This window comes from Hippocampus comes, unplaced genomic scaffold, assembly GCF_001891065.2.
Source record: "Hippocampus comes isolate QL1 unplaced genomic scaffold, H_comes_QL1_v1.1 scaffold155, whole genome shotgun sequence".
Classification (NCBI taxonomy): domain Eukaryota; kingdom Metazoa; phylum Chordata; class Actinopteri; order Syngnathiformes; family Syngnathidae; genus Hippocampus; species Hippocampus comes.
The window spans coordinates 2,229,909-2,255,411 of record NW_017804967.1 but is presented as its reverse complement, the minus strand read 5'-3'; the positions used below and the strand labels follow the sequence as shown (position 1 = coordinate 2,255,411).

Sequence of the window (25,503 nt, the reverse complement as noted above, 5' to 3'; positions counted from 1 at the left end):
ACAATTCGCCACCCCTCATTGTGCAGGATTCATTTCCCTCCTGTTCCTTGAGAGCGGCTCCTCTTGATTTGGATTCAGGTGAGTGGAAGGCTTCAAATTGTTCCTAGGGCTTCTTTGTTTCTAGAAGTGTTCACCCCGTGTCTTTATTTGTCTAAATGGAATTTCTTACAGTACAGTGGAAGCCCTCAGGGATTAGGAGGGTACATTGGAGCCGATTTGAAGGGAGAGTGAGCATGTGAGTGATTCAGAAATGACTGTGGATATGTGTGTGTGTGTGTGTGTGTGTGTGTGTGTGTGTGTGTGTGAGAGAGAGAGAGAGGCCCAGAGAGAGAGAGAGAGTCATATTTAAAGCATATGTAGCTAATGAGAGTCAAAATGTTACAAATTGCTGTCAGCATGATGCAGAGCAAACTACAACCACAATCATCAACTACTGTTGTAATCTTTGCAAATTTATGTTTACACCACACTTGTTTGGTAGAATTTTGTGATGTTGTGAATGCTTAAAAGACTAAGACTAAGTCAAAGGGTCCTATTTTTGTGCCGAGCGCAAGTCTAAAGTAAAGCGCAGTCAAACAGGACACATGGGTGGACTTTGGTAGACTTTGCACAGGTAGAAGCGGGCGTTGAGGGACGTTTGCGCCAATGTATGCTGTTGTGGGAATAAAATAGCGGTGCTTGACATTGCGGAAGCTGAAATAGACTCACTGGGGTCCATGCATCAAATTGGCAGATAAACTGCAAGATTTCCCCTTGTGGATGATGTTGTTGGCCGTGCATGTAACGTGGGCAATTGGAGATCGCCATTCGTCCAAAAAAATGCAAGGGAAGAGGACCTTGAAAAAATAACCGCATATTAAAGTGCAATCATGACAGTGAGTGTGGAAAAAAAAATCGCAATCAGATTATTTTTCGAAATCGCTCAGCTCTACTTTTTTAATGTACAAACATGCGTTTCACAGGCAGTATCAAATCTTCCATATCCACATGTCATGTTCCAGTGACTTTTAAAATGTTTACATCATTTCCCCATATCTGTTATAACACACCAGCTTCTCTTTCCTTCTTAGTTCTTGAACTTGAGAGATAGATCAAGAGAAGTTTCAAACACAAAGAGGCATCGCGACCCACAGTAGAAGCGCAAAACCCGGGCAGAAGAGTCCGATGTGGCGTTGTCATGGAGACGCTACTCTGTTGGACACAATTTAGAAACATGCACATGCTAAAGCAATCTTACATAATAGCTCTTTCTTCACTCCATCTCTGAATCCCTCGGTTCCTTTCTGTCAAAGGCTGTTACAACACAGATTAGCGTTGATGTAATTATGCCCCGACAGTAAGAGAACCAAAGTGACAGGTGCTTTCAAAACAATAAAAATGGTCGGAAAAAAAATCCTGGCTATGAGGAAGGAGATGGTGCTGATTTTGTCCCAATAACCTCGGTGACTCCAGCCCATCTCGATAGCACTGGAGCCTGTCCATCCACCTGGGGGGCAAATGTCTATGCCTCCTCTGCACTTTGTGTGCTTCATTGAATCCTCACTGAGACTCCAAGGGATGAAAGCATGAAGGGATGCCGTGGGGGGTGGAGGGGTAGTGGGTTTGGAGAGGAGGTAGAGTGGGATGAGAGGTGAAGTGCAAAGAGAGAGGAAGGGAAGAGGAGAGAACGAGAGCAAAAGTCCACTCGGCGCTCTAAGTCTTGTATGTGTGTGTGTGTGTGTGTGTGTGTGTGTGTGCGTGTGTGTGTGTGTGTGTGTGTGTGTGTGTGTGTGTGTGTTTTGCCTGGCTAAGAATAGCAGCTCTTGTGCTAACCCAGTGCCCCAGGACATGGCCATTTGAATAAAAGCTTCTATCACTACACACAGTACTACTGTATGTTCTGTTCTCTAGGTGAGTGCCTGTGTTGGCGTGTCTGTGTATGCAGTATGCATTTTAAGACCAGCAAACTGTAAAAATCAAACGGATGTAAATCCGCAGATTTCTGCGGGATGTCTGGCACTCCCGTGACGGGCAGAAATTCTGTCCACAATTTAATACAATACAAAGTAAATCAATGTCAAATCAAAAGTTAATTGAAAGCACATTTAAAAACAAAAGAACGATAGAAATTTAAAAAGAAAGTACAGAAATGAAAGATACCTTATTAAAATTGCAAAAAGAACATAGAGTGCAAAAGGTTTTTACAAATTAATTTTGAAGTTGACTGACTTTCTGCGCTTTCAATGGATTGTCGAATGGTTCTTGTGATGGAAAAATAAATATATTGCAGATTTGTGTACATTTGTACTTGCCAGGTCGTTCATCATTGCCATTTGGATTTGTTTATGTTACCTGTTCGTTGAATGTGTGTCATAATTAACTGCTGCATGTTGAATCCCTGACAGTGAGTTGTGTGCGAAACAGGAACACACGGGTTAATTCTGCTAAATCCTCCCTTTGTCTCAGTGTTGAAAGAGTTTCCATGAACTTGAGTGACTCTAAAGTGCCACAAAATCAATCACAGATGACAGCAACAATAATATTCTTCTTCTCTGATGAGGAGGAACAGGCTACTAAGTGTTCTCTGCTACCTATTGGTGAACAGCGTTAAAACTGCACTTCTAAATGTTGAAATGCACCATGATGGTGAATGTCTAGTCATCTTATGTGTGTTGAGGCCTCTACACCTTTTTTTTTTTATTGAATGAATCTGAGCTGTGAAAGAATGTGAAACAGACTACGGCAAAAAGAAATGGCTCCATATGTCTGCAATGGAGGAGTGCATTCTCCGCTCTCGTGTTTGACAAGCCCATCTTTCTCTTTCATTTTCACCTGCAGCACTACTTCCTCGTGGTCTTCGGCCATGATGGACAGAAGCCTCTGGAGCTGCGAGCGGAGGAGGAGGTCGAGTGCGACCAATGGGTGGAGGCCATTCAGCAGGCCAGGTACACAAAGGCACAGCAACTGGCTTACTCATGGATTTCACAAGTCCATCCCGCAAAGCTTCACACTGCTATAAATTTGGGTGTTTCTATCTAGCTAACTACTATCTATCTGTCTATCTATCTATCTATCTAGCTAGCTCGCTAGCTAGCTAGCTAGCAAGGTAGCTATCTAGCTAGGTAGCTAGCTAGCTGGATTTCACAAGTCCATCCCGCAAAGCTTCACACTGATATAAATTTGTGTGTTTCTATCTAGCTAGCTACTAGCTAGCTAGCTATCTCGGGAGGTATCTACCTATCTATCTATCTAGGTAGCTAGGTAGCTAGCTAGCTAGCTAATCATTTTCACCATAATCATTTTAACCGTACCATTCTTATAGCCCAGTGGGTTACTATCAAATTTCTTCACATTCTGAGGCCGTCCACATTCATCTAGAATTAAACTGATTTGACAAAATTTACCAATATCCCCGGCTCACATTTTCAAAAAATGGACCCCATTTCTGTCTCTTAATAAATACAAATGAAACATCAACATTTTGGGGCATCAGTGCACGGATGATGCAAAACAATCAGCGTGATAAAAGACACCAAAAAAAAACCAAAAAAAAAAAGAAAGCTTATGACAAATACAATTTCGGCTCACTCACTGTATTTTTAAAAACAAATACTGTACTGCATTAAGGAAATACAATCTTAGCATTTTTATGGTGTTATTTGTGACTGAAGTGGCAATACTGGATACAGTATCTTCTGTATGTTTTGAAATGTTATTGCTTGTTCAATACAGCATTCATTCACATTTTCCCATATTGCCGCACAATCTGACATTTCTTCAACATCATACCTTTTACGCCCTCCCTTTCAGTTACTCCGACATCATCATCGAGCGAGAAGTGCTGATGCAGAAATACATCCACCTGGTGCAGATCGTGGAGACAGAAAAAGTGGCGGCCAATCAGTTGCGCACACAACTGGAGGACCAGGACACCGAGATCGAGAGGCTGAAGGCGGAGGTATCGAGTAACACGCACAAGAGACACTTGATTAGGTACGCCTTTGGCGTTCATTGAGCTCCAACACAAGAGCTCTTTTGATTTTACGAAGGTAATAATGTTTAGTTTTGATTTAATATTTTTGTGGTTGTACATGACAGGGGTAAGGACTGGCAGTGCAAGAAATCATGCTGCAAGGTTTTAATGTTTTTTTCAAAATAATTTCTCATCGCGTATTTCTCGTATTTGCAGTGAATGCTGGATTCAGCCTCATGCCAAACACAAAACATATATATCCATCACCGCCGTATGTACTTCTGTCTTTTTGATGAGAGACCAACTGCCATGAAATGCTGGATTCAGCCTCATGCCAAACACAAAACATCACCGTGTACATCACCGCCGTATGTACTTCTGTCATTTTGATGAGAGACCAACTGCCATGGAAAGGCACATGTTTACCTCTGCAATATGCACTTCATGTCCCTGGAGGTTGAAAAGCGTGTGCGTGTGCGTGCGCGTGCACGTCTGTTGTGTGGAGGGATTGATCGGCGCTCCGCGGCGTAGGAGAAGAATAAAATATGCACTTCATGTCCCTGGAGGTTGAAAAGCGTTGCGCGTGTGCGTGCACGTGCACGTCTGTTGTGTGGAGGGACTGGATCGGCGCTCCGCGGCGTAGGAGGAGAATAAAGACGAGCCATCACGTTTTTTTTTTACAAGCATCTGACAAGCAACTGTTCTACTTATCGAACACTCCCTGTCCCTTCTGTATTGCAGTTGTAGAACACACGCACGCACGCAAGCATGCACATACGCAAACACATGCACGCAGACACGCTGGTTCAAGCTTTAATGACCTTTGCATTGTTGTTTTCTTGATTGATTCCGCTCACATAAGCACCCAAACGCAGATAATTATCGGCTCATAGTACAAGAAAAATCCATAGAGATGATTACTCCTCGAGTTACCAGTTGATGAGTGTGTGGCGTCATTCTTGTGAATGAATGGATTGCTAAAAAGACAGCTCTGATAAAACTGCTGCGACTCGTTGCCGGGCAGAATTTGTGGGTTTCATTCATCAGCATTTAAAAGCTCAGTTGCGGTTTTCATGTAAATGACTCCAAAAACGTATCAGGGTTAGCATAGTATGGTGGCGGTTAATGGTTCCCAATTCTGCCTCACAATCAAGAGGCTCTGGGTTCGAATCTCAGCTCAGGCTCCTTATGTGAAATTTGCATGTTGTTTGTGTGCTTGCCTGCTTTTCTTTCAGATATTCTGACACCGCGCCCCACCGCCCCTGCCCCCCAAAATTTGTTAACTCCATTTGAAAACTATTTATTGCTAAGAATATACCTAATCCGCCCCTCATGGAACATCACCACGACTTCTTACTACTTGATTGCATATTGTGTGTTTTAACAAAGCGCAGAGGTGCTATGTAGAATGGCTGCCAACATGCTAGTGCTTGGTGAATGTGGAATTTGTGGGCTAAGCAGCAATTAGCCCCAAGGGGACCAGCAGCTCTCATCTCTATAAATCACACCTCCACCGCCATGTATTGTATTGTGTCTCACTAATTGCTCTGATAAACAATTCATCTGTATTGTTTTCGCGCCGTGATCCTTTGCAGATCATCAAAGTGCTAACGTAAGATGTTTTAAAAATTATTATGAGGGAACATCTGCTTGCGTAATGGGGCCGCACATGAAAAAACATTTTCAGCTGAGAGCCAGTGTGCAGCCGGGCGATCCGTCTCATTAAAAACACACTTGTGTGTGTGTGTGTGTGTGTGTGTGTGTGTGTGTGTGTGTGTGTGTGTGTGTGTGTGTGCGCGTGTGTGTGCGTGTGTGTGCGTGTGTGTGCGTGTGTGTGCGTGTGTGTGTGTGTGTGTGGTGCTCGGTGTTTATGAATAATTAAACCAGCTAGCCACTGTAACTATCAACAGTTGGCAGCCTCATCTTTGCAAGCATTTGCATGATGCTGCTGCTGCGAGTGTGTCATATTTTGAGTGTATCGAGTTCAGTTTCATGCAAAAAGGCTGCAAGGCAAAAAACAACTAATGTTACACACAGAAGCAGGCGCTGCCAAGAAGTGGAAAAAAAAAGCTTTTAGTCGCTCTGCTTGCCTTTGAAAAAAAAAAAAAAAAAGAAAGGAATTATTTCCAAATGCCAGGCGAAATTTCTTCCTCTCGTTTCATTGCAAGATTTTGTGTTTCAAACTTGGAATGATGGACGGTGGTTTTCTTGCCCTCTGCCATGAAATGTCACATTTTTAAATATTACTCCTTTGAATGGACTTAATGTAACAATCATAAAGGAGCTGTCTTTAAAAGCCTTTTACATTTTGCTGCTGCCAGGCAAACAACATGCCCTGAGAGTCAAGTAAATTCCCTTCGATTTGCTTGGTCACCAATATGCAATACAGTAGCATAACATTTGTTGGTTTCATTTCTAAACGATACGCAAATGAATAAAATATACACCACTTCGAACACATTCACTGGCCACACAAGAGATAATCGTATTCAGTTTTCATTGATGTGTCATTTATTCAACGACATGCTGGAGTTCCTTTCTGTTTTGAAGGGTTTTACGTATTTAGTTAGTTGTGTGTCAGTTTACCATGAGCTCCACTAGATAGAGCTGTGTTGGAACAAAAAAAAAAAACTTGTTCTGTGTGGCAGTAGGTGTGTCAGCACAACTTCAGTTTAGCAAGCCGTGCGTAACAAAAATTTGGGGGGAGATTTTTTTTTTTAGGTGTCTGCCAAACTAATTGTATTTGTAAAGTCATTTTGGATGCAGCTGTTGTGTGTGATTCAGGGGCATGAGATCAGGAGAGTCAGGGGAGGTGGAGCCTCACCGGCACCATGAAAAAAGTCATTGTAAGCAAATGATGAATAAATAATCAGGCACTTATATGATGCACTCTGCATTTTCCATCATCAGGCTGATGTGTTTAAAATTTGTATGTTCCACGTTTAGTTTTGGCGATTGCATAAAACCACAGATACAAATGTGTGAGGTGAGGCAGTCAGTATTGTGCCTCACAGGGGCAGACCTACCATTCGGAGAACAGGAAAATTTGTCCCAGGGCCTGAGATTCCCACCGCCTCCCACACACCCAGATTATTATTATTATTTTATTTAACTCAAAGCAGTCATTATTGATTTCGTGTCAATTGACATTTTTGCAATTTACATTTTATACCTATGATACAATTTATGTATGCAGATCATTGCTCTGAACAAAACCAAGGAGCGTATGAGGCCTTATCACGTCAACCATGAAACAGAAGATCCGGACATCAAAAAGATCAAGAAGGTTCGTGTTCCCTATTGCAAGTGGTCGTATTCATCCTCTTCATCATTGTAGCTGCTCCACGTTACTTATACTTGTCTAAATTTAGGTGCAGAGCTTCATGCGGGGCTGGCTGTGTCGCAGGAAGTGGAAGATCATCGTGCAGGACTACATCTGTTCTCCTCATGCCGAAAGCATGAGGAAGCGGAACCAGATTGTCTTTAACATGGTGGAAGCAGAGACAGAGTATGTCTCCAGATGTTGAAATGCTCATGGACCATTCCACCTATGAGCTAATTGAACTAGGAAGCATGTTACAGTGCACTGTATTTTCCGAAATACCGGTCTTTGATCTCACAAACACAACACACAGTAACAATATAATAAGGTCTCACTGAAGGGACGTCCTCTCTTCTTCGTCCTCTTCCTCAACTGTCTTTGGGCAGTAGGTACTCCCTGAACTGGTTGCCAGCCAATCGCAGGGCACACATACACAAACATTCACACTCACAGTTACTCCAAGGGACAATTTAGAGTGTTCAATTTACCTACCATGCATGTTTTTGAAGTATGGGAGGAAACCTGAGTACGTGGAGAAAATGCAAACTCCACACAGGAAGGCCGGGGGCCTGGAATCGAACCCTGCACCTCAACGCTGTGAGGCCGACGTGTTAACCAGTCCATTACCGTGCTGCCCGCAATCGGACCTTCAGTTTCAGAAATATATTTTTAGATATAACTATTATTACAGGGTTCAGCAGCTTGCATCCACACACATTTTTCCAAAAATCCACGAACAAAAAAGCTGAAACCTGAGCAAAACTACGGTGTATAGAGACACTGGTTCACATCGAGGCGTCCATCAATTATGCGACTCGGATTTAACCGCTGAAGGACAATGTGTTCATTTTCTAGCGTGCCCATACTTGCTTTTCTGTGCCTTTTTGACCGATGAACCGTGGTACCGCAAAGGAACACTGTAAATACATGTGCAGATACGCCGTCTTTGCCCCTGTGTCTCTTCGCATGACGGCAGGTACGTCCACCAGCTCTACATCCTGGTCAACTGCTTCCTCAGACCTCTGAGGATGGCCGCCAGCTCCAAGAAGCCCCCCATCAGCCACGACGACGTCAGCAGCATATTCCTCAACAGGTGCGCGCTGACCAGCGGACAGATTTCGCCTCGAATCAAGCGCCAGACGTGTTAATTATGCAGAGCGAGCTGTTCAAATGGCAACGTGAACCGACGCTGTGTTGCATTACAGTGAGACCATCATGTTCCTGCATGAGATTTTCCACCAAGGCTTAAAGGCCAGGATCGCTAACTGGCCCACTCTGGTGCTGGGTAAGCTTTCGCCTGACATCACACACACACACACACACACACACACATACACACACACACACACAGCAGGATGCATTGTATGCAGCCACTCGGTGACATCAAGGTCACTTTTGTCACATTTTCCCCACATGCAGATTGTCTTATTCAAATATTAGCCGTAGATACGCACGTACACACGCACACACACACACACACACACACACACACGCACACGCACACGCACACACAATCACTGTGCCGACAGACAATAAGCAGCAAGGCCACAAGACGTCCCCGCAGTTTCACCTCTGAAAACAGAGGGCCGGGCTCAGATTGACATCATCAAGGAAACTGCCAGCACACAGTAAATGGCAGCAAATGGCTTCAGACAAATTGATCAAAAGAGGAGAAGGCTCGACTGGTTTAAACATTCAATGGTGAGCCATGTCCCGTTGCCACATGATTAGGAAATCGATTATTTTCTTATCAATCTTGCCTATTGAAATCAGAAAAACCTGCCTTTGATTTAAAAATGTGGATGCCTTCAGTACAATGGCAAAGAAAGTGTGCATGAGATATGTCAGCGTTTTTTTAAAAACAAATTAGTCATAAATGAAATCATTTTATTAATTGCAAATTCATGAACATCCGCAAAATAGCATTGCCATACTTGACTTTTTATGGTAAATGAAAGGACTCAGCATGTGAGTCGAATGAATTGCTCGTTGTGTGTGGTAGTGTCAAGCTGATTGTCTACGTGGTTTCCAGCCGACCTTTTTGACATCCTGCTGCCCATGCTGAACATCTATCAGGAGTTTGTGAGGAACCATCAGTACAGCCTGCAGGTTCTGGCCAACTGTAAGCAGAACAGAGACTTCGACAAGCTGCTCAAACAGTACGAATCCAACGCCGCCTGCGAGGGGAGGATGCTCGAGACCTTCCTCACCTACCCCATGTTCCAGGTCGCTCCACACACAGACAGCCTGTTGTCATGACAACTCCTGCAGAAAACATTCATATTATTCTGGTAGTTTTAAAATACGTCTCTCGTCGATAATTTTTCGTCCCGTCACAGAAATGAAAACAGCCAAGACTAATGAAATGAATGAAATTTTTAACAATATTATAATTCATTACTTTGAATGAATTACAACAGAACATTTGTTCTAAATTATCTTCTGGTTCTTTCCTGTATAAGATCCCTCGCTACATCATCACTCTGCATGAGTTATTGGCACACACGCCTCATGAGCATGTGGAGCGCAAGAGCCTCGAGTTTGCAAAGTCCAAACTGGAGGAGCTGTCCAGGTAAAGATTTAGTTTTTGTCATGAACATCTATCCCATGCTGTGCGTTGTTTACACTGTTAAGTGATGCGTGTGCGTGTGCCTGTGTTTGCGTGTGTGTGCGGGTCAGAGTCATGCATGACGAAGTGAGCGACACTGAAAATATTCGTAAGAATCTGGCCATCGAGAGGATGATCGTGGAGGGCTGTGACATCCTGCTGGACACCAGCCAAACCTTCGTCAGGCAGGGTGAGTCTTCATCACTTCATTGGCACGTCCACATTTCAGTAACACATGCCTTGGGCAAAAAAAAAAAAAGGATCAAATGCTGAGTGGAACCTTCTTTGAATGGGCAAATTGGGCGAAAGTCTCATCTGTTGCCGCCTATTGTCCATTCAATCAAAGTACTTTTTTTGTGGTCGGATCAGAAAATGGATGGATGGATCCTTTTGAGCTGAGCGCGATGCTAAGCTAATGTCACTACTCTACATTACCTTTGATTGGACGCTCGCCCCCACTAACATTATTTTGATGGGAAAGTCGCCCCTGCCAAAATGGCCACCACCTGGGCCAATTTTTTTTAGCCTGCTCTAGTCTACTATCAGTTTGCTTATCGTCACTACTCTACATTACCTTTGATTGGACGCTCGCCTCCACTAACATTATTTTGATGGGAAAGTCGCCCCTACCAAAATGGCCACCACCTGGGCCGATTTTTTTAGCCTGCTCTCGTCTACTATCAGTTTGCTTATCTATGACGATTGACCGACGCAACATGGAACACTGTGGAAAATTGCGGTCATTGCTAGAATGAACAGGCTTTGGAAGATACTGCACCAAATTTTCTGTCCTTTGAATCGGGATCCATTCCATCAAGGTTCCACTGTACATTCGAAATAGTAATGGATGTGTTGAGAAACGGCGGTTTTGACTCAGATAGACACCCATGGACATTTTAAAGTGTTCAATGAACGAAATTAGTCACTTGAACCATCCAGTATAAATTCATCTCAAGTCTCTTGAAATAATTGCGCTCTCTTCAGGATCTCTTATCCAGCTGCCATCGGTCGAGCGAGGCAAGCTCAGCAAGGTGCGACTGGGCTCGCTCTCCTTGAAAAAGGAAGGGGAGAGGCAATGCTTCCTGTTCACAAAACACTTCCTCGTCTGCACGCGCAGCTCCGGCGGGAAACTGCACCTCCTCAAGGTGACACCAGCACCGCTTTCTTCAAGTACTTTTTCAATTTTCACTCACTCACGTTTGACCGCAGTTTTTGCTTGCAGCAAGGCGGCGTCTTATCCCTCATTGACTGCACTCTCATCGAGGAGACAGACGCTGGGGATGAAGAATGTAAGTACGGCCGCGCTTCAATGCAAGCATTTATCCTCTGTCACTAATAGTGCAGGTTATTTGGCTGTCAGCTGATTAGTGACCCTTAATGAGTTCTCTTTAAATATCAGCAGCTCTCTTTTAAAGGACAGGTTAAGATCTTTTGACATTAACGGTTCATTAATTTGATACATTGTGAGGATGTAAAAGCATACATAACATCCATGCTTTGAGTGAGGTGTGCATGAGGAGCGCCTAAGTAAAAAAAGGTAGATCTGACACTCTACTTTTGAAGTGTATGCTAAGCTAACGTCAATGCGTACCATTATCTTTGGTGGGGCAGCACTTGTGTGGCACTTTGCCAAGTTATGATCAATTCTGGAACCAACAGCACAAACAGCTACTTGAGAACGGGTATTTTGAGTGGACTGAACATTATTTTCTGCCTGTTGATTCTTGAATTGAGGTACCGGTACTATGCTATGTATGTACAATTTGATTGAAAGCATCGACTGCAGTGGAGACGTGTGTAAAACATAAAACACATAAAAAGTAAAACCAAAAAAAAGGAAAAAAAGAAAAAAAATATTTCATACAGAATAATTACAACAAAAGATAAAACATAATGCAAGAAAATAAAGAATAGAATTGTGGTCCAAATAGCACCGTTTTTTTCGATTCAGCCCTAGTGTAAATTGCTTTCGACTTTTTTCCCCCAGGTTGTGTGGAGTAGCTTTAAATTTCATGAACACCCCTTGCATGCTTCTTGATTTTTCAGCCAAAGCTGGAGGACAGGTGTTTGGTCAGCTGGACTTCAAGCTGGTGGTGGAGCCGGCTGATTCGGCTTTGTTCACTGTGGTGTTGCTGGCGCCCTCGCGGCAGGAGAAGGCGGCGTGGACCAGCGATATTAGCCAGGTGATACACACAAGAGAACTCACAGAGAATAACAAGAACCTCCAAATAGTGAGAGCGCGTCCCCGCTGGGCTTTGTCGAGGCTTAGTGATACGTAAACACAGACGTGGGTGCAGCTCCCTGGAGGTGAGTTCTTCTCGGCGCCTTCACAAACACACACAAGCTCCACGTAGGGGCGTCACAATTCATTCGAGAAGACTATTTATTTATTTATTTTTTCCCCCTCACTGATTCGGACTCTCCCAAAATTCTTTTTTTTTGTCTCCCCTTTTTGCGTCTTGTCAGTGTATAGACAACATCCGCTGCAATGGCCTGATGACCAGCGTCTTTGAGGAGAATTCCAAAGTCACCGTGCCTCACATGATCAAGTAAGTGTGTGAAGAGGAGGTGGCCATCTCTTCATGCGCATGCTGCAAAACATCAAGCACATGTGGGTGATGATGTTTTTAAACGTGTTGATTCTGACAAACAATTTTATTATTATTTATTTTTTTTAATATATTATGTTTCCTTTCTTGATTATTTTGGTTTCGGAACTCTGATCTGATTTGATTTTCATTCTTTCTTTGCAATACAGTGGAACCTCCAAGGTCGAACACAACCCATTCCAGGACAATTTGTGTGGATTTTGCAACAATAGTCCCCATTGGAAATTATGGATTGAGAATTAATCCATGGTCAAACTGGCCCCGTCATAAAACTTTTGTTAAGTGGACAGGCAATGTTTTGAATGTAAAAATAGGTTGTCAACTGTTGGTGTTACAACATAAACATAATAATTATTATCATTATATATAATTAGATATTTATACTGTAATTTTATTTGTATAGCAGCTTTCGAAACAAAGTTACAAGGTACTTAATAATGTCAGTGACGATTAAAATGTAAAACTAAGTCAATCACTTTTAATATTAAAACAAAGTAATCACATATAAATTTCAATGTTGTTAATTGTTATATAAGTGTAAAAATAAGCAAACTACTTTTAATTTTAAGACAAAATGTATTTTCATTTACCTGTTGTTAATTCTTATACAGGCATAACAATAAGTCAACCATTGTTAGTATTAAGACATTAAACAATTGTATTTTCATTTCAACATTAATTTTGTGTGGATGTAAAATCAAATTAAGCGCTGTTAATATTTTGACAAAAATATGACCTCATATTTTGATTTTAACCAAACATAGGTGGACCACTACTAATATTAAGAAAAATTAAATTGTATTTTAATTTGATTGTTGTAATGAAGGACATTCTCAGAATTAATTATTTGTTGCTTGATGAGCTAAAGTCTCGCATAATACCCCCCCCCTCAGTCCCTTGACAGGGAAATTTGAACTTGTGTGTTGCTCACATTCTGACTTGTACATTAACTTTAGAGGTTTCAGTGTATAATATTTAATTCAAATCCATTTTTAATTCAGCTCTTCCCATGCTTTGCAGCAGCAGTCACCCATGCTCGTGTGTTGTGTGTGTACGTGTGTACCTCATCAGATCCGATGTGCGTCTCCATAAAGATGATGTTGACATTTGCTTCAGCAAGACGCTCAACTCCTGCAAGGTCCCGCAGATCCGCTACGCCAGCGTGGAGCGTCTGCTGGAGAGGCTGACCGACCTGCGCTTCCTCTCCATTGACTTCCTCAACACCTTCCTGCACACGTACAGGATCTTCACCGCCGCCAGCGTGGTCATGGACAAACTGGCCGACATCTACAAGAAGCCCTTCTCCTCCATTCCCATCAGGTCACCGACCGCACACGAGCAAAAAAAAAAAAAAAACAAAAAACGCACAAGCCATGCAACTCGATGCACTGAGTAACTCCGATTAGTCATTTACAAAAAAAGTCAAAGCGGAATCTCCCCCTCAAAACTTTGCAGGAGATCTCTTTTTCCGCATCGATTAATGTTGCCGCGTGTTATTTCTATGCCATGTAGAAATAAGATGGGACAATAGCGGCGAGCCAGGAGGAAAGTGTAATAGTGTAAAGTGATAACCGATTAATTAGCTGATTAGTTTGGAAAAGACGGCATGAATAATATCCATAAGTTTTATTGGTTCCCTAACGCTTACAACAATAAATAGATGAATTACAGACAAAGTCCTGTGAGAGCATGTTGGTAGTGTGTCTGAAAGTGTTTGTGATGAAAGTGTTTCTTTCGTTTAAATGGGAGAGTTTTAGTCATGCATATGAGAGCATTTCAGCAGTGTGTATTCCAAAACTGGATGTGAATATTTCAATCGCCACGTGAGAGCCTTTCAGTGGTGTGTATGAGAGTGTTTCAGTAGTGTGTGAGACAGTTTTTTCATCATGTATGCAAAAGAAAAGACAATATAGTAAGTCATGTGTGAGAGTGTTTCATTAGTGTGTATGCAAGACGTTCGGTCTTGCAAGTGAGAGCGTATCAGTGGTGCATGTGAGACAATTTTAGTATGTGGGCGGGTGTTTCTACAGTGTGCGTGAGAGTGTTTTCGTCGTGAAAAAGAGTGTTTCAGGAATGTTTGTGAGACCATTTTAGTCGTGCATGCAAGGAAAAAAATCCATAGTGTGTGGTGTACTGTGTGTAACAGGCTTTGATTCATATGCATGAGAGTGTTTCAGTAGCGTGAGTTAGAGTTTTTCATGAGGGTTTGTTTATTTCAGTAGTGTGTGATGGCATTTTAGTCGTATGTTTGTGTGAGCGCAAAGAATTCAGAAGTGGTCGTGACACTGTGTGAGAGCAGTTCAGTATGAAGTGTGAGCGTCAATAATGTCAGTATTATGAGCATTTTCAGGAGTGTGTATGCCATTTTTACAGTAGTGTGTGAGTGTGTCATTTTGGTCATGCATGATAGCAGAAAAAATGAGTGTGGACGATACGAATGAAAGCAGTTTGAGTAGCGTGCGAGAGACGTAAACCCAAACGATCATGGTTTGGCTCCACAAGCTGTCCATAACTTTTCATTTCGTCCTTGTGAACAAATGACCTCATCTGACCACCGTTTTTCTGTGCTTTCAACACATTGGCAATTACAACACAACAACAGTGCTCGTGTTCCCCACCCCAACCCTCCATCCAACTGACGTTTCCTTGTCCTCGCCGGCCGTGTGTCCGCCATGCCGCGTCCAAACTGCAGGGCGCAGTACCACTCATTTGACCGTCTGTCCATCTCATCCGTCTGTCCCGACTACGGTCTGAAGATCAAGAAGATAGCCCTGGATCCGTCCAAGTAATCCTCTTCTTTGTCTTTTTGTCTCCTCCCTACATGCTCTGATTGTCCTCCTCTTTTCCTTTTGCCCACCCGATGCATGGCTCTCCACTGTTGTTTTTTGGGGATGATTGGACATCGGAGGTGGATCTCTGTTCGGCGGGGCATGTCGTGTTCTCGCTTTGAAAACATCCTTGCATCCGTAGTGGTTCACTACAGTCTCCTCCTTGCTGCCTGCAATAACCTTCTTTCTCCTTTCATTTCCCAATCTTGCCATGCAATTTCTGCTCGTTTTTCCTCAATGCTTGTGTTTAACGTCGACTACGGCTGCATCCGGTGCGATTGTTTTGATTCATGATCAAGGTTTTTGAAAGACGATCCAGTCGGGTGGTCGTTCAGGTTTTTTTTTTTCTTTGGAAGATATGGAAGAAAATTCAAACAGTGGTGCCTTAAAATTCGGCTCAGCTGTTTTCTGGCTTTTGGTATGAATTGTGGTTTGAATATTATGACTTCCCTTGTGTCCCAGTGGTTTTGTAAGCTCTGACTCCATGTCCTCTTTCAGGTCCTTGGAGTTGTTCTTCGCCACGAACCAGAACAACCGAGGCGGCGAGCACATGAATGACAAATCTCCTCGTCTCTGCCGCAAGTTCTCCTCTCCCCCTCCTCTCTCCATCTCCCCGCGCACTTCCTCGCCTGTGCCCGCCCGGAAGCTCTCCCTGCACTCGCCAGTCAGCGGCAGGGTGGGAGGGCTGGACCTAAGCGGCCCTCTCTCCGGCCTAAACCACAACACGTCCCAATCGGCCGCCGGCAGCCCCACGTCGGTCCACACCCCGCAGACCCCAACGCCGACCACCTCCTCTCCGCCTCCTCCTCCTCCTTCCTGCACTTTTCCACCACAAGACCAAGTGCCTCCCATTCCCTCGTCTCCCGAGCAGACTCCAAGCCTGAGCACGGAGGGGGAAGACGTGCCCAAGATTGACCCTTTTTGTGGCAAACTAAGACGGAGCATACGCAGAGGTCAGCAATCGTTCCTTGCAGCGGGGGGGGTCATTCCAGCGCTCGGTGTCAAATGTCTGGTGTTGCTTTGAGCAGTTTGTTGCTTTGAGCTGTCTCATGTTTTAAACACAATGTTTTGCAAGCTGTGAAGCCACATCCAATTACCACACACTCAGGTTGAATTAAACAAAATTGGTGGGAAAAAAAACGTGGCTGGTTTCCCCTAAATTATCTGAGCAGTGGATTTTTCGTAAAATCAATATTTGTTTTTCTTCCATTGACACTTACAATTTCATCACTTCAAATGTTAATTTAGAGCTTCAAAATTTCCATGGTGAAAATTACCTCACCTATACCTAAAACGCAAAACGTCTTAAATCTTGAGTATCCATTATTTTTCCTTCTGCTGCCAACAGTGAACGCAATTTGTTGGAGTGATCGAAATCAGAGATCAATAAATCAGCCCCCAAGACCCCAGAAATAAATATATAACTTTAACGCCATCTCCTTTTGGTCACATTGTAACCTGCAAACAACACACAAATTTAGCACGCTGTAATTTCTTGGTGTTTGCAGGATTTCTTTTTCTTTGCTATTTTAGTCAGGCTTTGCTTTAAGTGTAAAGTCACCACTCACTTTTTGTGAAGGATATGGACCTAAAATCTGCTAATTGATGCCAAATAAAATGCATTTTTAACCCCAAAAATTCTTTAGAGGTCCTTCGCGGCTGCTAGCTGCTGTGATGGCTAGCGCAGACCCGGAAACACAGCAGCCATTCGGAAAAATTTACATATTTTCCCGGAATTCCTGATGGCCACCCAAACCCTGTGTTAGTCCCTATTTGACACCTAATTGTCTTATTTTTGATCGGGCTGTTTTTAGCATTTGTGATTGCCTTGGCCTTGTTCTGCGCTGTACCAAGTGCCCACTCCAGATTCCACTTTGTCAAACTTTATTTGCGTATTAATCAAAAAGGGTAAAGGCCGGCTGCTGTGGCATCATTATCTCCTTCCATTTGTGCACGAAGCCCACCAAAGGAGACCTCTGAGGCTTCACTCGTCGGCTTCCCATAATTGCGGCGCTAAATGTCTCCGCGTGTGACACTGAGGAGCCAACGTTTCTGGACATCCTTTCATTAGCGTGCATGCGCCACCAGGCGTGTGCATGGGTGACACACATTAGAAAATGGGTGTCAGCTCCTCTGCGTATTTGCCTCATCACTCTTCACTATTCATGTTCGCCTGTGATCCTTTTATTGAGACGAAGACATAGTATATTTGGTATGCCCCCCCACCTACAAAAGAACAACAACAACAAACAACACTTTGATCCAGTATCATAAGAACAACAACAACAACAACAACAACAACAAAAAACACTTTGATCCAGTATCATGGATGTTCGTCATCATTGCTGTTGTCTATTGTAGCTGTCCTGGAGTCAGTGTCCCTGGAGAAAATCATTCCCGAGTCTCCCCAAGGCAGCGAAGCAGGAGACATGTCCCCATGTCGCTCGCCATCCACACCGCGACACCTCCGCTTCAGGCCACCGGGAGGTCAGATTTTACATTTTTGTGCTTTAACCCTTTCATGCACCCTGTAACCTGATAATATGATAAGCATATTTGAAAAATACTAACGTAAAAAGCTGTACTTCAACAATTTTGGGGGGGTTATTTTTTTGCACATTAAAAAAAATGTACCATTTTTCTTGTTGCCCGCATTATTGACTCCACTGATTTTCCTATGCCGCCACGACTTTATTAATATGTATTGTTGTTACTGTGGCATTGTTTTATTCCAGTATTTTATTCTTGACAAAGGAACCTTGATTCTTGAAAGCTGAGCAGTCATATACCCACATTTCAATTCAAAAATTCCCCAAATTACACTAACTCGATTTTCTGTATTACCAACCTTAAATTATTTACACGATGGCCAGATGTCAAACTTTTTCTTTGCCTCTTGTCATTGTTTTAATGCTCATGTTATGTTCCTGCAGTCCAGTCGGGGGAGAACTCCCGCTGCGCAGTTTCTCCTGCCTCAGCTTTTGCCATCGCCACCGCAGCAGCAGGGCATGGCACACCACCAGGTAGCGTGCGCACACACACGCCAGCGGCAGCAGGCTCACAAAGGGATGTAAATGTAAATATTTCCAATGAAAAGCCATTCACTGTGCACTGCCCCTTAAATAAAATCTACATGATGATGTTGATGATGGAGAAGATTTTTTTTTTTTTTTGCACAGCGTTCAACAACCCCGAAAGAACTTGCGATAAAGAGTTCATCATCCGACGGGCTGCAACCAACAGAGTTTTAAACGTGCTGCGGCACTGGGTCTCCAAGCACTCACAGGTGTGTGTGTGTGTGTGTGTGTGTGTGTGTGTGTGTGTGTGTGTGTGTGTGTGTGTGTGTTTGTATAACATCACTTGACTCAAGTCGCACTATATTTAGTGCCGCTGCATTCATCTCTTCTGCCCCTCATCCTTGCACAATAAGTTCTTGCGGCAACCTCGCATCTACTGTTATACAGTCAGTTGGGTCAGTGTCATGAATAACGCACTTCTCTGTGTAGACGTGCGCCCCCGTTCAACTGCATCGATCCGCTTCCGTGGCTTTTCTTCAATCATATTAAACACTTGGTTAGGCCTCCTATTACCGACACACGCGCGCACGCAAATGCACATGTTGAAAAAGGCCAAAGGAGCTTGTTAGAAGTGACCTTTGGGAAGGCGTGATGGCTGAGAAGGAAAGAGGGGAAATGGTTCGGGAAGAGTGGAAGGTTAGCGGACATAAACAATTTCACAGTGGTGACTGATAATCACTCACAAGGGGGGACTAGACAAGAAAATTCATCATCGGAGGCTTCAAAAAATGGCAAGGGGCACTGAATAAATTCAAGGAAAGTCAAAATTAAAGAAATAAAATAAAATTTAGGAATGGAAATAAATATCAAAAGAGGTAGAAATATGTAGCACTGAATAAAAATGAAAAACAAGGTATGATGTATATCAAATATAAAATACAGTATACATTATAAATAAATAAATAGACTAACAAACGGTATGTCAAATGTCATCTTTAAGATGCTATTTTCTAAGTATGATTTAGTCTCTTTTTGTTCTGAGACTTTTTTCTTTTTTTTTTACTTTATTCTTTCACCTGGTGGAAACATGGCAGTCCATGTATTATCTTGTTTCCACCAGTAAATATATATTTTTTTTCTTTAAAAAAAAATCCAACATTATCCTCGTTTCCCATGAGGGATGTAGGGAACGTAACAATGAGATGAGATACTATTTCAGAAGTATGACTTCAGTCAGCCACCAAAAAAACAAAAACAAAACGCTTGAGCGACGTGTAAGATTTATTTTCTGCCCCATGGGAATCTAAAAGTAAGCTTTATGAATGTATCGTGTACTCATACATGACAAAATGTCATAAAGGGATGTGAAATATACCATTCCCACCAACATTTGTGATTATTATTATTTTTTTTTAATTGGTAATAACAGGCTTCCAAGTATGGAAGGGAATGAATATAAAAACGAATGAAAAAATAAATATAATGGAAAAAAATTTCTTAATAATTATAACAAAAGACAGAAGGCAAAAATACTGTCTAGGCAAATAAAGTAAAGGCATATGAAATAAAATTATTTTGAAATAAATGTTTAAAAAAATATATCCTTTAAAACAAGTATTTTAAAAAAGCTATTCTGAAAAGACAATAAAAAAGTGGTTATTTTCAGCTGTGATGCTTTTCTCCCATATTGTATTTGCTTTTTCACTAAAAATGTTGCCAAGGTGTTATTTTATTTATTTATTTTTTATTTTTTTCTAAAAACCACCAAAGCTAATGCGGCGGATCTTACATACACATGGTATTGATGTATGGATTCTAGCTTTTTGAATCTAAGTAAATATGACTGAATTTGAATTCCACAAAATCAGCCTTTTTGTGAATATTGACACGTGATGTGAATAGTTCGAGTTAATTTTTTGTTGTTGTTGGATTTGTGCAATGAGGACTTTGAAATGAACGGAGAACTGAAGATGTCAGTCATCTGCCTCCTGGAGGAAGTCCTCCGAGACCCGGACCTTCTGCCGCAGGAGAGGAAGGCCACTGCCAACATACTCACACCCACACACACACACACACACACACACACACACACATACACACACACACACACACACACACACACACACACACACACGCACACATTCTGCCTGTTGTTTTATTAACAACACAGGTAGGAATGTAAAATATTCCATGTGATGCATTGCTTTTTATATCATACGTTGTAAATATGTATTTCCCGCTGACAGTGTCAATCAGAAATGAGCGTGATTAATTGTAGCAGTACATGTCAATAAAATTTTACCTTTCAAATAACATCACTTTGTTTGTTTGTTCCTTTTAGTGCCCTCTCTCAAGACGAGCAAGATGACGCCCAGCTGAGGATAGAAGACATCTTACAGATGGTGACAAAACATACACACACACACACACACACACACACACGTACACACGTACACACACAACACAAACTCTCTTTGGTCAACACATGATGTACCCCTGCAGAATTAAATGACATTCAACACTCATTCAATTGTTCCCCTACTTGAGTGGGTCGCAGTTGACAGCAAACTTTTCGGTTAGTCCATCCCACTGAGATTGAGCTAGTCTTCATTTTGTTTTGAACATGTGTGTTTTACGAGGACTCTTTCTTTTCCGAAAAGGGCCTCCCCGCTGTACTTAAATATCGATACTCGCGGTGTGCACTGGTACAACTTTAATTTCCCTGGTTACTCTCCAGCACAGCTCCCAGAATAGTGGGACCCTCAGTTGTCCTCATCAAGTAATGGCTGAGAAGTGCGCACTCACACACACACACACACACACACACACACACACACACACACACACACACACACACACGCGCGCACACATACATACACACACACACACACACACACACGCACGCACTCACGCTCCAGGACACACATTGGCACTTCCTCCAGACAATGACCATAAAAACTATTCTTCATCATCAAGTGTGTTATTAGATACCCAAGAATGAGCCTCTGCATATTTGTAGTTAGACGTTCCGTTTTTTTGTGGTCCTTTTTTTTTTTTTGCCACCATACAGCCACCGTACCTCAGATTTTTGCTCGCAAGTTAAAGCAAAATTAAGTAAGACAGCAAAATTCTTCAGATGGATCACTCATATGTGAAGGCGCCACATTATCTACTTTTTATTTGCTTACTCCGGCAATGTTCTCCTGATTGTCCATGTAATATTTGTGCAAATTCACATGCATATTCGTATTTGTGTGGGTTCAGGCAGACTGTCCCAAGGCAGAGTGTTTCGAGTCTCTGTCTGCTATGGAGCTGGCTGAGCAGATCACGCTGCTGGATCACATCGTCTTCAGGAGCATCCCTTACGAGTCAGTCATCTCCCCATGCTGGTGTAGAGACATTGACGTATAAACAGTTGGATTGGATTTATAATGCATTGTTTCCCCGGTCGTTCGCATCCATGCTATAATGCATTTTCAAAGCCATCTATGTGACAGTTTTAGGAAAGTGCTAAATAAATAAATCAAAGTACCATATTTTCTGCACTATAGTCGCTACGGATTATAAGGCGCACCTTCAATGACTGGCCTATTTTAAAACTGTTTTCATATACCTGTATAGGGCACACTACCCTATACAACAGTAGTTGTCTGTTTGAGTGCTTGTCAATTACTGTCAGTCAAGCCCTTTTAGGTTACAATCGGTTCCTGCTGATAATCACCACTAGATGGCATAGGAACACTAACAGGGAAAACACTCAATGAGGACTCTAAAGAGACTGTGACACCCTGTGTAAGGCGCATCGGATTATAGGGCGCACTGTCGGCTATTGAGAAAATGGAATGCTTTTAGGTGTGCCTTATAGTGCAGAAAATACGGTATGTTTAAGTCAACGTCTGTAATGCGTCTTCCAGTCTCCTTCGTGTCTTTGTCAGATGAGACACAATCATTAGGTTACTTTTTGGGTGATTCCTTTTTCCGATCGGCATCCTCCCTCCCTTAGAGAGTTCCTGGGCCAAGGCTGGATGAAGTTTGACAAGACAGAGAGGACCCCATACATCATGAAAACAAGTCAACACTTCAATGATGTGAGTGTTCTTAAAAACTTTTTACTCTCCTATACAGGAGCTGTGGCCAAAACATTAGTCAATATCTCAAGGGCTGCATTTGATGTTTTAAACGTACCCAGCAGGTTATTCGTACACTGTAAAAACCGGGCTTAAGAAGAATTTATTGCCATTATAATTGGAGAATAAATATATTCATTTGTCATTATAGTTAGTTCAATTTGAATTAATCAAGCAATAATTTAACAAAATGAGGAAAAAATCTCCAATGTATATGTACATTTGTTCTTTGTTATTACTTACAATCACTTACCAACTATTTAGCGCGATACATGAATAAAGAAAATCTAAAATACAAATGGAAACAAAAGTAAGTTACCAATACTTGGAAACAATATGTTAAATGAATGAAACACATTTTGACTTATGACAATACCAACGCACTGTGGGCCAGATTGATGAATGGAATGGGCCGTAAGTGCCCCACGCACCATATATTTTCCACCTTTACTATAGACTGCATGCATTAATTTTATTTTTTTTTTAACTTGTGTTTGCAGATGAGTAACCTCGTGGCGTCGCAGATCATGACCCACACCGACGTGGGCTCCAGGGCCAGCTCAATAGAGAAGTGGGTGGCCGTGGCCGACATCTGCCGCTGCCTCAACAACTACAACGGCGTCCTGGAGATCACGTCGGCGCTCAATCGCAGCGCCATCTATCGCCTGAAAAAGACCTGGGCGAAAATCAGCAAGCAGGTGATCGTCACACCAGCGCTGTTGACAGAGAAGCTCATTGGGGGTTTAACCCTTTCAGGGACAGTGGTTACTACGGTGGATCTGGTTAGAACTCCATCGAAAATTGATGAGCACCCACTAACCCCGCCAAAAGTGGGCAGACTTTATCAGTGGCGGGAGACGTGGTCACTTCCCCTTGCTACTTTGTTGCGGTGTGCATACCTCGTTTTGATCAATGAAAGACTTGCCTTGTGAAATGAATTGTCCATTTTTCTTGTCTAACCAGATGTGCATCTTGGTCGTGACTGACTTCATTTTCTGCCGCACAGACTAGAGCACTGATGGATAAACTGCAGAAAACGGTGTCCTCGGAGGGAAGGTTTAAAAATCTGAGGGAGACCTTGAAAAAGTGAGCCGTCTTGAAATCCTCAACTTACTGAACCAAATTTCAGTCATCGCACGCCTCACGCTGACCACTTTTGTTTGCCCCCTCAGCTGCAACCCTCCGTGTGTGCCCTACTTGGGAATGTATCTGACAGACTTGGCCTTCATTGAGGAGGGAACGCCCAACTTCACAGAGGAGGGTCTTGTCAACTTTTCCAAAATGAGAATGGTACAGTACATTTATGCCGGTCAAAAGGTGGAATGCGACCTCTTCATCCAATCACCTGACAGCAATTGAACATTTCTTCACAGATTTCACACATTATCAGAGAGATCAGGCAGTTCCAGCAGACGCCCTACAGGATAGAGCATCAAGTTAAGGTAAATGACTCTCAAGTTTGGCTGTGACCAGCCAATCAGAGGATGGGGAAAATGCTGATGTAACTGAGAGACCACTCATTGTTTCTGGCAGGGTAAATTTGAAATACGATTGGTTAAAGAAGTAGTTTCCTTGCAATGTAGTTTAAGTGACATTGGCCGGCACTACTAATTCTGAAGGCCCTGGGCAGATTGGATTGACAGCATAAAAATCTGATTGGACAAAAAAAATAAAAAATAAAAATTCATTTTTCACTTTTAACCCAACTATGCAAGACATAATACTGTTGCCGTGCAGGTGACCCAGTACCTCATGGATAAGACGCTGATCATGGACGAAGATACTCTCTATGACCTCTCGCTGAAGATTGAGCCCAGGCTTCCTGCCTGATCAATAACGGCCTTTGGCGAGCGGGAGCCTGCCAAACTTGGACCCCACCCACCCCCCAATGAGGTCCACGCTATCATGTGATGTCAAGCGATCGAATGAAGAAAAAGCCTGGGAAAGCTTTTACGATTGTAAGCGTAATGCTGGGAACACTTGATTCGAGCGACTGGGCCGATGGTCCTCAAGGACGGCATGAGGGAGATGAGCTTGAGGGTTTTGAGGAAACGGTGTGCCGCGCCGCCGCCCGCATTCGCCATTCCTCAGCGTGGTGCCGCTCGGTGGACGGAGTGGATCGATCGAAATGTAGCATACTGAGCGGGCGTGACAGCGAGTTACCTTAGCTAACGTCTCCGTGTTGTCGTCCGCGTTGTGTTGCGCTGCGTCCATGTGCAAGAGCCGACGCCCCCCCAAAAATGCTTTCTTCTGCATGATTTCAGTTTGGGGGTGTAAATGTCTACATGGCTTCCAGCTGCATCTCTGACTCCAATTTAACACTATACATCCTCGGTGGGCTGGGTAGGGCATACATGCCCTAAACCCATGAAATATAATTGAACGCGGGGGTATTGAACCTGTTTATACCACAGGCCACATTGTAGTTGGGGTAATGATACAGCTTGGTTTTAAATTCAAAGTTTGGTTCACATTCAGAGCTGTAAGGGAATACTGTACATTGCAAAACAAACCCAAACCAGAACAGATTTAATGACAGCTTCTTAAATCTTTTCTTTTTTTAGGACATCTAAACATCAATTGTTTTACATAGAATGAATTATTATGCTAAACACACAAAAAAATAGGCATCACAGTGGTCTAGTGGTTAGCACATCGAGGCTGCGGCATGTTTGCATGTTCTCCACATACTCTTGCTTCCTTCCACATACACACATGCATGTTAAGGTTCATGAAACACTCTAAAAATTGTCCAAAAGTGTGAATGGTTGTTTGTCTCGATCGACCTTGCCATTGATTCTACCAAGGTGTAACTCGCCTCTGGCCAAATATCAGTTGCGATAAACTCAGCTCGCCCACGACCCAAATCTGGAGAAGCGGTTGAGCGAATGGTCGAATGGCACATTTCTAATAGCATTTCTTACTGCACAGATATTTATGTCTGCAGTGATCATTTGAAATTATATTGCTGTTCTGCCAAAAGTGTGTCTCGAGCCCAAAATCTGAGCCACACTGTGTTTGTTTACAGACTAGGCGCACG

The 25,503-nt window shown here is 42.8% G+C and overlaps 1 protein-coding gene across 4 annotated transcripts in view; it reads left to right on the top strand.

Moving 5' to 3' along the window:
* Positions 1-25,064, top strand: part of rasgrf2b (Ras protein-specific guanine nucleotide-releasing factor 2b) — a 40,190-nt gene extending 15,126 nt beyond the window's left edge. The window contains exons 2-29 of one of the 4 annotated variants that reach the window (XM_019889213.1): positions 2,818-2,924; positions 3,790-3,937; positions 7,149-7,238; positions 7,324-7,460; positions 8,251-8,367; positions 8,480-8,559; positions 9,307-9,500; positions 9,737-9,846; positions 9,954-10,072; positions 10,867-11,027; positions 11,105-11,171; positions 11,929-12,065; positions 12,349-12,431; positions 13,608-13,811; positions 15,184-15,276; positions 15,818-16,272; positions 17,681-17,806; positions 18,253-18,342; positions 18,499-18,605; positions 20,280-20,390; positions 20,676-20,738; positions 21,601-21,704; positions 22,340-22,424; positions 22,964-23,161; positions 23,470-23,549; positions 23,636-23,753; positions 23,837-23,905; positions 24,201-25,064. In XM_019889213.1, coding sequence (XP_019744772.1) covers positions 2,818-2,924; positions 3,790-3,937; positions 7,149-7,238; positions 7,324-7,460; positions 8,251-8,367; positions 8,480-8,559; positions 9,307-9,500; positions 9,737-9,846; positions 9,954-10,072; positions 10,867-11,027; positions 11,105-11,171; positions 11,929-12,065; positions 12,349-12,431; positions 13,608-13,811; positions 15,184-15,276; positions 15,818-16,272; positions 17,681-17,806; positions 18,253-18,342; positions 18,499-18,605; positions 20,280-20,390; positions 20,676-20,738; positions 21,601-21,704; positions 22,340-22,424; positions 22,964-23,161; positions 23,470-23,549; positions 23,636-23,753; positions 23,837-23,905; positions 24,201-24,293 — 3,546 coding nt within the window. In that variant the 3' untranslated portion in view covers positions 24,294-25,064. Of the gene's footprint in view, positions 1-2,817; positions 2,925-3,789; positions 3,938-7,148; positions 7,239-7,323; positions 7,461-8,250; positions 8,368-8,479; positions 8,560-9,306; positions 9,501-9,736; positions 9,847-9,953; positions 10,073-10,866; positions 11,028-11,104; positions 11,172-11,928; positions 12,066-12,348; positions 12,432-13,562; positions 13,812-15,183; positions 15,277-15,817; positions 16,273-17,680; positions 17,807-18,252; positions 18,343-18,498; positions 18,606-20,279; positions 20,391-20,675; positions 20,739-21,600; positions 21,705-22,339; positions 22,425-22,963; positions 23,162-23,469; positions 23,550-23,635; positions 23,754-23,836; positions 23,906-24,200 lie in introns of all 4 variants that reach the window. The other 3 variants (XM_019889204.1, XM_019889232.1, XM_019889223.1) reach the window with 3 other exon arrangements.
* Positions 25,065-25,503: the final 439 nt, after the last annotated feature.